Genomic DNA, 12,944 nt, shown 5'->3' with positions numbered 1-12,944 from the left:
GCACAGTTCTATGTCATTATTTGTTTATTTGAAAACAAATGCCTATCTCTGATTCTTGTGTTTAAACACTTAGCTGTAATCCAACCACTTAAACATATGTGAGGTGTATGTGTGTTGGTGGGGGGGGGGGTTACATTATTTTATAATCCATTTACACATAGATAAAGGAGGCTGTGGGGGTGGCGATGACTGCCAGTGTTCTGGATGTGAATCTCGGCAGGATTTAAAATCACTGTATGTGGAAGAAATGTCATGTAATATCACCTTAAAATAGATTAACATTGATTAAAACATTTTAAGAAATAGCCTATTGATTGATATTAAAATAATTTCCCAAATTGGGATCAATAAAGTATCTATCTATTGCATCTTTTGTTACCACACAAAGTATAGAGATGGCCTTCAACGAGAAGAAATCTGGCATGTTTAATTGCGACATTATCAGAAGCTAGTTGCTGCCTACTCTTATATTCCTGACCTCAGAAGTGTCTTTAAGTGCTGCAGGACACAGGTTTTCTGTCTGTAATGTCTTGTTGTCTATGTGCTGCATAAATGACACTTGTGAAGAACAGATTACAGACCCTGAAAGTGTATTATTACACACTCCAGTATTATGTGGAAGGATGAAAAGGAGTTGTTTGTTTAAAAGCTTTGCTGCATGAACAATGTTAACTTCAACATGGGTTAAAGCAGGGGTGGGGAACCTCCGGCCCCCGGGCCGTATACGGCCCGCGAGAACATTTGCTACGGCCCTCGAGGTAATTTATAAACACAACCAAAAAAGAAAAAAATTAAAGAAATCTAGACCGCAAAAAAATTCCTGGCCAAGGTCAGGGTCCTTGAACACAACACGAGCCTAACGTGTCATCACGTGATATATGTCTCGTCTGACAGAGGAGCATGGCAGGGGAGCACCAGAACGTCACTTCGGCACTTCCAAAAATTGCAGTACACATAAGGAGCCGTACACATGCCGCAGTTTCTTCGTGGCTGTGTCTTTAGTTGTAAACCCAGTCGCGATCTGTTCATCTGTCATACTGATCATACAGTCAATAACTTTGTTGTTATTAGCATCTGGTTAGCTAGCTATGATAACGAATATAAGAACCTTTCTCTCCAACCAGTGAGGTAAAGGCACATCTTTATATGATCATTATAGTTCTAAAAAACAAGAGAATAAAGTAAACAGGTATAAAATACTATATGACAGTAAATAAAAGTTGTTATTAATAAACAAGAATACAGTTTGAAAGGGGAGTGATTTGTAAAATATCCATAAAGAAAAATACATCTGCTTCCAGTTCTGTTTCATATGGATGTTGAGAGATGTATCCATAGATCTCCTAATGTTGCTCTCAAAGTGCACCATATTGATGCTTTTAACTTCAACATTTAAAAAAAAATCTTCCCGGGGAGGTGAGGACCCCCCTAGAGGAGGTTAGGTCCCCCCCCCCCCCCCCCCCACTATTAAATCACGTCAACATGGATAGGAAACGAAATACATTGCACATATCTTGTGTCCAATATACTTTCTGTTTTGGTGGTCATGCCACAACCGTGCACGTGAATGCATGCACGAGTCATGGTAAAATATCTGGATTAAGAGTTCGCTTTTTCTTTGCACGGCATGAAAGAAAGGCGAAATGAATGGGCTGTGATTTTAGTATTTTTAAGCAGAGGTCAATAATTTGTACGGCCCTCGGAGGATGTTTAAAAAATTGAAATGGCCCTTGAGAGGAAAAAGGTTCCCCACCCCTGGGTTAAAGGATTCTAATCAAAAATGCATAACAGCAAAGAAAAAACAACCTAAAATATTTGAATTAACTTCAGAAGAAATGGATTGTCAAAGTAAGTTTTGGTTACAAAAAAGTATTCTAATGTTTAAAGCTGATCCTAGTTGCTATTCTTTTTATTTATTTTTTACTTTCTTTTATGGATTTTTTCACAAGGTAAAATTACACACAAACAAATATTAAATTTCAGAGAGAACAGTGCCTGTACGGAGACAATCTACATTGTATTGCTTGGTTTTTTATGACTCCTTTGTTATGTACCTTAAAGTCCATGTAATGTCCAAAATAAATGTTATTCTGTGTTAATAAATCGCTTCATCACTTTCCACTGTTTCATTTGACATATCAACATCAATGATTCTTTCCATAAATACCCCCCAAATAACATGAAATGTGTGCCACTTTCCCGTGTTATTCCGCTCCGGTAGCAAAAAGCTTGCCAGCCATTAACCCAGCTGTGTGACGTCACACGTGGCAAACACCAGCCTCGTCTGGATTGTTTGTTTTGTATCCTTCCGCTATTTTTGCTCAACATATGTGTAACCGGACCTCGCTAAACTTTTTTTATCTAACAATTCATGATGGGGAAGCGATGTGTAGTTGTGAGCTGTGAATGTTTCCTGATTGCTATAAACATTGATCATGGGTGCTGGAAGATTGTGCACAAAACTCGGGTCAGAATTAAGTTACTACAGGTGTTATGCCAGCTTGAGCTAAATGTCACCAGAGTACAGTGAACTTAGTGACTGAAATATATAAAAGTTGAAGTGAAATAAGTAAGGCCAAAAATGAATTACGTCTGAATATCTTTATTATTTTTACCACTTTTAATTATTTGTGGGCTCGCACATATACCAAAATAGACTAATGTACACTGCAATAAAGATCAAATGTTACAAGTGAAAAATTAACAAAAGAACCCTTTTTTATTGATCAAACAGTAAATTAATACAATCATACAAATTTGCGATTTGGAAAATGTTGTTATATTTACATGTTTCTTTGGAAAAATAATATTGTAAATGATGTACTTTGTAAATTATTTACATCATGCGAAACCATTTTAACCAGTTCAGCTGCATGACTTATGTCAAATGACAGATTTGGCCATTGAAATCCCTGATAGCGGCCTCCCGGTTCAGGGTAAGTCTTCCGTATCTCGGTTACAGCACATGCAGGCAGCGGGACTCTGATTTTTGGGCCGAGTACACCCCAGCACCAATGTACAAACTGTCGATAAGCTGTATATCGATACTTCCTAATGAAAAAAAAGTATACAGATTATAAATATATTTGGAGAAAAATAAAATGTTATGTAGTACTATTATGTAGCTATGGTTACAAATTGGCTTATAACATGATATTTGTATTTTACTTGTACAAAATAAATATGAGGTTATACATGACTGCTTGACAGAATCATAGACCTCTTATATATTTCCTCACCTGTGTAGTTGTTTCTTTTCCCAAGCATACATTGAACTTGCATACACAGAAAACATAAAAGCCAAGCTGTTTTTGACTGAAAGAGTTTAATGGTATCTTTAAAAGTGTACCATATCTGTAGCGACTAAAAGTATTATATGAAAGCAAAGCTGCAATAGGCAGTTGGGTCAATCAATATTTACTTACTGGTGTAGTGGGCCATCAACTGCTCTGTGTTGTTGTTTGTATTGAAGATACGCTATTTTCAGTGTCCAAACACTGAGACAGCCTTCTCTAAAGCCTGGGTGGCTAATAATGCACCTTGGTTTCTCGTCGGTGTCTTCTATCTGGCAGAGTCCTGCACGGGTCTGATTTTCAAGACCCGCTCCCGCCCCGCACCCGTGACGTGCAGTACCGAACCCGCCCCGCTACCCGCACATATTGCCAATTAGTTCCGCGACCCGACCCGCCGGCACAAGATCCGCAACCCGACCCGAACCCGCATATATATAAGCAGTGAAAACGTGTAATTATTAACACACGCAGTTGCATATTTGGCTCAAGAAGCCTGGGATGTTGTTTATTTTCTCCATCTAGGATGACACCAAAAGCCTCCCAGACGTTGGATTTCGCTCTTGAGGAAGAGTTATTGAAAATGCTGTATTCTCCGCTAGAGAGCTTCACCTCAGCCATTCAGAATGTGGTGCGCTCAGCAGCAGATAGATGCACTGCAGATTAGATTGCAGTTATGATTATGCTCGGTACCGCGGGGGAGAGGTCTGAGGATTTAAACATTAAACTAAATTATTATTGTTTAAATATATTTATTATGCAACACCCGCAACCGGACCCGCATCATCTTTGTTTTACCCAGAAGCGAACCCGGAAAAAAGCGTTTGAAAAAATACCACCCGCAAATCACCTTTTTTGCGGGTCACCCGTCGGGTACCCGCGGATACCCGACCCGATGCAGGACTCTGCTATCTGGTCAGTAGGTTGCAAACTGTCTATTTGTTCCATCACCTGCCAGATCTCTCTGCAGCATGTACATTCATCTGCAGTGGGCATGCTTTCACAGCATTGACGTACACCTGAATATTGTACATAAAATACAAAAAAAACAATATCTGCCGGACGTGTGAGGAACAGATGACAAATCAAGATCGACATTTAGTGCAGGTCAAATTAAATAAAACAGAATTTACCATTCAGTATTGCCGACTCGAGTCTCGCCGGCTGCGGAATCCGCTTCTCTTTCACAAGTTTCTGCCTCGTTGTTCGATTGCTGGGCAGGAGGCTCGTATAAGGCAAGATGCCTTGAAGTGAAAGGCTAGCTGGTTCACTCTCTACTTCTGTAACTGAATCCAGATAACCCACCGAATCTGAGCTTGAATGATCGCTGTCGCTGTCGCTGTATGAAGTTTTCGCGTTGCTTGCCATTTGGACTGATTTGATCAAATGGCAATGTTTGCCACGTGTGACGTCACCGCTCGTTCGGGAGTGATCGGGGGCGTACTCGGCAAACTTCGGAACCAACATCGTTTTTTAACGTATATGTCATTTAATTATGACCAAACTTTAAACATTTGTATTTATTTTTATTCTGGTGATATCTAAACTACATGTTAAAAAACACCTGTGTTAGATGCATTACATGGCCTTTAACCATTTTCCACATATCATACCACATCTCTTCTGAGATTCTTTCGTTTAGTTATTTTTCCCATTTAGTTTTTACTTAGAGTGTTGAATCTCTTTTGGCTTCCATAGCATGAATACAGGGTAGACACAAGTTTGGAAATATCAGCATGGTAAGCTCGTGCAATAATCTTTACAATAGGTTGTATGTCATCTTAATTTTTTTAACCTTTTTTGTATAGACAAGTTTACGCGCCAAAACACGGGTAGCGCCATGACACTACACAAATGCACTTCATTTCCGCCGGAAGTCTTTTGCACAGCGTCTGTCGGTGTAAACCGATGTAAACAGTCAGACGGGCACTGGTGTAAACACAGCGATTTCGATGCTAACAGTGATGCTAGCTTGGGAACACGATTCTACTTCTTTGACTGGAGATGGCGTTACTCTCCCCCACCCGAATTCAGTGCAAAACTGGGAGGATAACATAACGACGTGGCCCAGCATAAAACCAAAATAAACTGCCTTATTTAGGTCATGCCCACAGGAGCCAACAGTTGTCTGTTGTTTACATAATGCACAATTTACATGATCTCTTTATGCTGTGCAATATATCATATGTGCCTGTACTGTTTGAGTGAAAATAAAGTTTGATGTAATTTAATTTCATTATTGCACTGTTATTGCATTATTGCATTTCATATGTTCCTTAGAGTGCTACAATTTCTTTTAACACAGTTCATCATTCATATTAAGCTCATACTGTACATAAATAACACTGAATTAATTAATTGTTGAGGAAACTAAAGAAATGGCTTCAACAAGAAAGATCACATGTTTAATCCTAACAGGTATTACAAATTAAAATATAAAAGCAGCCCACACAATTACATCACTATGAAAATATTCATATATAATATTAAAAAATACAATGCATGCAGTATTTGTTGTGTTTATCTGTATTTAATGAACAACATGGCTGGGTGCTGGGTGCTGGTTTGTGGTCGTAGCACTCTCTATCTAACCACTCGTTCAGGTGCTTTCTCGAGTGATTGCAACCAACTACCGCACACGTAGTTCCCGAACCACTTTTCTTCATGTTGTAATTGTTATATCCTCTTTGTCTCTGCGATATCAGTGCTTTGTCGGCACAACGGAGCTAGCTAGCAAAACAAACCCAGTCCGCCAAAACGGAAGTGCATTGCATCGAAGGGAGGAGTTCAGGATGTAGAGCGGAAACGGCTCAATAACTTGTGTATTGTAGTCCCTTATTTGCATATATCTGAATAAGTATTTATTTTCTAGGTCAAAAATGTTTTTCAGGTCTTGGAAGCTTCTCATTTCTCCCTTTTGGATAACCGTGCATATGGCTGTTAAACCCTTTTCTGTCCATTGCTTGAATGTCATAGCTTCCTGGTTTGAATCCTTTGTCATGGGCTATCCAGTCTAATAGTCCAAGTTCCCTTCCAAATTTCAATTGTTTAATAATAGAATACCATTTTTCAAGTGTAAATGTTGTTATTGGATCTAGGTCTCCCTTTTCTTTAATATGGGGAGGCATTTCTCTTTGAATTGGGCACTCATATGTAAGTATTTTGATGTCTTTCCAGCGGGCCATATAATCGGAGTTGCACCAGTCTATGAGTTGCACCAGTCTATGAGTTGCACCAATAAATGAGAGGACGTAGTTGCGCTGCATGATAATATTCCTTTAGGTTTGGAAGTGCCAGTCCCCCTTTTTCTTTAGGCAATTGCAGTGAGGTATATCTTATCCTAGGTCTTTTACCCCCCCCATATAAATCTTGATATAAATCTTATCCCAACTTTGTAACTGAATCTGCGGTGTCTTAGTTGCTATTCTGTATCTACTTATTGTACGTTGCTTTGGATAAAAAAAACGTGTAATGTGATGTTTGGACGTTGAAGAGATTTGATGGTCATTTTGAAGATTGAGGATCAGGTAAAGTAGATGTCACATTTAAAGATGAAATAACTTGTGTGAGGTCAGTCAGGTCAGCAGGTTTCTTCCTCACCTGGCTTTAGTAACCCCGTTCCAGCATTTTTCCTGATTGGCGCCCCCTGCTGCCAGTTTGCTGCAGAGAGCCACAGGGAGCTGGATCCAGTACTGCCGCATCTCCCTCAGCTTACTGGACAGATCGGACACCTAAGGACAAGGAAAATATTTTTTTAATTTCTGGTTATACAATCCAAAACAAATAATACATTTTAAATCACATGTAATATCATTTCAAAATGTAACCGGGGCAGAATAGTAAATCATCAACAAGATATAGCCAGGAATGTATCTGTTTTCTATAAAAAAAACATGATTCATAAACAAAACAAAAAAATCAGTGATTAAACTCATCTCATAATAACCCTTTCATCACTTTTCACTCATTACATCTTTACCTTTAAAACTAAATCCTGCTGTGCCCTAAAATCTTTCACGTAAAAGCACATTAAAACAATTTCTATTAATTTATTTTAAATCTCGTCATTCAGAGTGAGACATGTGTAGACATATATGATACTTGTACGCGCACAAACCTGCATCTCCAGTCTGAGCCCAGCGGTTGGAGAGGGTTTGTACTCGGATGCGGTCAGAGAGCTGCTCTTTTTCCTCTGCTCGTGAACACTGGGACTTCCTGTTCCTAGTTCACCTGGGTTTCCACATGTCTGGTACACCTACACACACACACACACACACACACACACACACACACACACACACACACACACACACACACACACACACACACACACACACACACACACACACACACACACACACACACACACACACACACACACACAGATTTACAGACAGTCATCAACACAACAATGCATTGCAACATTTCTGCGATTTTGAAAATGTCCACTAGAGGTCACAATAGAGACATCTTTGCTTGGGGACAGACATAAACAGACTCTAAAAACATTCCACTATCATAAAAATATGAGAATAATAACACTGCTGGTATTAAAACAAGGTCAAGAACGCTTATAGCTGCAATGACTGCTTGTCCAATAAATATGACGGTGATATATAGTTCGGTATAATTATGGCAGCCCAGCAATTTAATAATGCTGCCCAGCAGCCTAATTTGAAGGATGCATCAATAAAACCAATAAATCTAGTGGTGAGAGGGTGAGCGTGTTGCTGCTGCAGCTTTGCTTCTAATATTCTCAAGGTAAGCACTCCTTGAGGATAGTAAATGTGAAATTGCACACTCCTTAATTGTATTTACCAAGGGAAGAATCTAATAAACAGTTGAAAGGCTTCACTAATAATTCTAAGGGAACATGATTGCAGACATAAACTAGAATTACACTGGAGAGGGAAATATAGTGAGTGATCAGACAAAGTAAGGTGTCTTACCTTGTCTGTGAATTTGTCCAGGTTTTCCTGCAGGAAGTGAACAGCCTCATATATTCGAGCAGGGATAGAGGAGAGAACCACATCGAGGCTTGGCTCCGTGCTGAAGCTAGAGGCCACCTGGATCATGGTGTCTGAATGGAGGAAATAGGAAGAGACATATTTTTGGATAAACTCAGAGATTTTTTGGGAACAATACTAGATTAGTCTCAAGTCTCTTTGGTCACAAAATAGTATAAGTGACCAAGTGTCACATTAGAAGGACTCTGCACTGTACCAGTGGTTATTGTACAAGGCCTTATTGGGGACCTGGTGATTATTTTGGAACAGGTGGTGGTGGCCTCGGTGCCATAAGGTTTTTTTTCCATAGGGTAAGCACGAGGCGAGCAAGAGACAAGAAAACAGTTGCACTTTATGATCTGGGATCAATCAAATAAAATGCACAGAAACAACTTTTGCCCAGACCTAGTTTATTAACCCATGCGTAATATTCACTGACGGGTGCCTCAGCTGCACTTTATTTTGAGTTCTATTTCTGTTTCATATTTTTATGTTTTCGGATTTCAACAAGCAGATTATATCCTATGGAAGGTATTGTGACTTTAATGTAAATCTTTCTTTAGTGTTTCTTTAAACGATCAAATGTATTTGACAAGCAGGCATTTAATGGCGCATTTCCACTGCAGCGCGTAGCACGGTTAAAGTGTGCCGTCCCAAACCCGGCCGTTTTTTGTTGCGTTTCCACTAGGGGTAGTTCCGGCTAATGGATACTGTTTCACAGTTTTTCTGTCCGGGCTGAGTATGCTAAACTAGTGAGAGAATCGCTGGCAAGGGGGCTACAACTACAACAAAATGAACATATTTGACCGTGATTTAATTGTTATACACATTTCAAAATGATGCCGAGGTAACAACATACTGATACCGGTTAGTAAAAACCATGAATTAATGCTTTGACAAGTCTGCGGACAGACGGCAGGCGAAAAACCTTTTAAAATGCGTGATGTCTGAATGGAGATCGGCTAAGCTAACGTTGTATATACTCCGTCCACACTCACAACAACGGCCTATACAGACATAAATAAACCAGCGACTGTATTCGCCATGACACAGACAGTCTGTGGTTTGTACTTGTTTAACTTTTGTCTAGTTTCTGAAAAGATATGAGGAGCAGTGAGCTCTGAGTACTAACAGCTAACGGCTGATGTTGGTTTTCTGTGGTTCGCATTGAAGATGACGTCACGGCTCTGCCTACACTGCGTTACTATAGTTGCTACCCCAGCTACTAAACTGTACTGGAAACGCAGCATAAAGTGAGCCTGGCCTACCAAGGCCTAACTATACTTTACTAAGTCGTGCGTGGCCCTGCATTGGAAATGCGCCATATGCAGAGGGCAAATATTTTTAGCTGGAAAAAAGGGAAGGCATGAACATTGTTCAGATCTTATCAAAATATATCATGCAGGGATGTGATAAATAAAATAAAACATGATTCAAATGATTCAATCCAATGGCCCAAAATGACTACCAATGTCTCATCAAAGACATCAAACTCCATTGAAAAAAACAGTAATTTTAGCACGCAGAACACAGGAGTTGCTGCCAGGATAGTTGGTTATGTTGTGTAATTGTGTGAATTCAAACTAACCAAACTTTTATTGGCATGCTGTCACACTGACTATAGATAAGTAACTCATACAACCCCACTTCACACATCCAAACCACCCCTTCCATCTCTGAGTCTCACCTATAAGGTTCTGCCACTCCGGGTCCAGATCAGCTTGGTTGGCCAGGCAGCCCTTCATGACGTTGGAGCAGTAGTTGGAGCAGGGTTTGAGGGAGGCCGTGCCGCGGCAGTGGGGGCAGTACACCAGTTTCATCAGGGCCTTCGTACACTCTGGACTCAGATGAACCTGGAGAGGTTAGAAAAAAAAATATTAGTATCATCAGAGTCAGTAGTGAAATAAGGGCATGTAATACTGTATGCTTTACTACAGTCCTGATTCTTCTTCTCTCCCTTTAATGCACTGTTGATATGCACAGTAGTACATTGTGGTTGTTTAGCTCTTTCCTTCTCCTTTCCATTGGAGACTTTTCTCCATGAGGGACATGTACACCAGTATTAACAGCTTAAGGAACATGATGAACAGTAGAGGGCAGTATTGTAAAATGATATGGGACACAAGAGAACAAAAAAGCTGTGATGGCCTTCCTTATCTTTATACAGTCCAGGGTTTCTGTTACACTGTCAGCTTCTGAGTCGTGAAAGGTGTCCAGTTCCACAGTGGAGTTTTTTTTAACAACTATCCTGCAGAGATGTTGTAGACAGACACCTCTAAGAAGGGGGGCAGGTAGTAGAGGTATTACACCATGTATGATAGCAAGATGTAAGATCCAGATGCAGTTTTTCATATTTGAAGGCATATTCTGACCAGCCTTCGTGCATTTATATCTGTGCAGTTTGAAAATCAGTCCACCGACTAGAGTTTTAAGTAATCCATCACTGTCGAAATCAAGTCTGCATTGATTTGTGTCATGATAGTACATCACGGTTGTGCTGAAGTAAAAAGTCTGCCCTCATGACATTGGTGTAGCTATTATCAAGCAGATCTAAATAGAATCATATTTATGCCTGGTACTGTAAGGATATTCACATTTATACATGATAGAACAAACACCCAGTCACATCAGTCACTTGTCTCTGAATGTTGGGAAATAACTGCATTGAGAGCTAGATAAACATCCTCACACCCATTTTTGACAGCAAACTGTAGTTGTCAAAATGATAGCTTTGTTCTGATGGCAACGTCTGGAGCTTAATTTTCTGATTCTTTTTTTTTTTAGGGTGGAGACATTTTTATCTGACAGTTTGGGTGTGACAAACATTCACCCATCATATCTGATTTAATAGGAAGCAGCCTAGCAGTTCTTTGTAACAGACACGATTTTCTGTAAATAATACTCAAACTCTCATCAAAAACTCATCCTGTCTCTCTCGGTCTGACTCACTCTTTCTCTGTTTACGTCTTATGTACACACACACACACACACACACACACACACACACACACACACACACACACACACACACACACACACACACACACACACACACACACACACACACACACACGGACACACACACACACACACACACACACACACACACACACACACACACACACACACACACACACACACACACACACACACACACACAGACTCTCACCTGGGAGACCTTCCTGACCACCTCTCCGCTGATGATCAGCCCCTGGACAAACGACCTGGCTGTGACAAAAGCACGGATCAGCTTCGCCTTCATGTCTCGCGGGACGTCACCAAATGGCCGCAGCGTCTCCTGTTGCTTAGCAACACATTCAAGATAGTCGTCTGACAGGGTGACCTGCGAGAGGTGACAGGGAGGGAAAATGAAGATGCTATTAGTTATTTTGTTTTTGCCAGCTACAAAGGTCATCGGCCAGGAACATTGTGATTACACTATAAGCCTTGTAGTTTAACAAAGTATGGCACTATAAGAGATTCAGAAATGCATCTACTCTCCATGCCACTGGTTTTCCATTTAAAAATAATAAAATATGAGGATTCAAGACAGGTGATGGGTCTAAAAATTTAACTTTTGGAAAATGATTTTCCTTATGAGTCAGATATAAAGCAGGAACTGAAGAGGGAGAACAGTTAGCAGCTGAATGGATCAGGAGAACTAGTTCACCAAATCCTTTAATCGTGTCGATTAGCACTTCAAGCACTCCCATTTGAATATAATTTGGTCTATTTCACATGATCGTTATCAAGATTTGATTAAATATCCAAAACAGAGGCCATAATGTGAACACGTATTTAGAAGGTCACTCTGGTTTCTGCTTTATTATTTAAATTATTATCTTTTCATCATCCTGTACATCAGTCCCTTTTTCATGGCATAATGTCTTCTACTTTCACTTCTTCACTCACATCTGTAGGAGCAGAGATTTTAAAGGTGCGCTCCAGGAGTTGGGACCAGAACTCAGTGAGGGTCTCGTCCAGGTTGAGAGCGGAGCCCCTGTAGTACTGTCGCAGGTCGGTGTAGAGATCTGCGTAGAGACGCGTGTTCTGGGAGTACAGGGGGCCGAGTGGAGACAGCACCTCCTGCAGGGAGCGCTCAGAGCTGCCGTGCAGCTCAGTGAAGTAGGCTGGAGGAGGCGAGAAGAGAGAGAGGGACAAAGGAAAGAGAGAAGGAGAAGAGAAATAAGGAGAGGAGAAGAAAACAACAACAATAGAGATGAGGAAAGGGGTTGTTTCTTCACAGTATGTATTTGTTCTGTCTACCTGACTGTTGTAGGTCAAGCATTCACTCTGTTTACCTCAGTGTTTGCATTCACAAACTCTTACACCTGGTGAATCCTATATATATTGGTGCTAGGTGTGTAGCGTACAGTGGGTTTATCACACTGTTTCCTCTGTAAACATCACTAAGGAAGTGGAGGGACAGTGAAGTTGTTTGCCGTAAAACTAAAACTCTCTGTACAGCTGAGAGTCGGATGATTATTCTCTGTGAGTTTTTTCCGATATGAGCGTCCCCTTTTACTTTACACACACTGATTTGATTCATTGTTAATGAAAAAATATGGATTAATGCAGTATCATTTTATTTTGTAGAAATGTATCCAATAACTAACAATTTCAATTCTTATGGAGGATAATTAATCCA

At 40.2% G+C, this 12,944-nt stretch overlaps 1 protein-coding gene across 1 annotated transcript in view; it reads right to left on the bottom strand.

Annotated features, from left to right (window-relative positions):
• The window catches only part of gpc1a (glypican 1a), a 38,826-nt gene that overhangs the window by 2,160 nt on the left and 23,722 nt on the right, over positions 1–12,944 (bottom strand). The window contains exons 3-8 of the mRNA XM_079664067.1: positions 12,209–12,426; positions 11,466–11,639; positions 9,984–10,149; positions 8,240–8,370; positions 7,408–7,545; positions 6,891–7,021 (exon numbers count right to left, since the gene is read on the bottom strand). Of these exons, the coding sequence (XP_079520193.1) occupies positions 6,891–7,021; positions 7,408–7,545; positions 8,240–8,370; positions 9,984–10,149; positions 11,466–11,639; positions 12,209–12,426 (958 nt within the window). The remainder of the gene's footprint in view (positions 1–6,890; positions 7,022–7,407; positions 7,546–8,239; positions 8,371–9,983; positions 10,150–11,465; positions 11,640–12,208; positions 12,427–12,944) is intronic.

Source organism: Notothenia rossii, assembly GCF_949606895.1.
Source record: "Notothenia rossii genome assembly, chromosome: 1".
NCBI classification, from domain to species: domain Eukaryota; kingdom Metazoa; phylum Chordata; class Actinopteri; order Perciformes; family Nototheniidae; genus Notothenia; species Notothenia rossii.
Note: the sequence above shows the minus strand (reverse complement) of the source record. Positions and strands in the feature narration are given on the sequence as shown.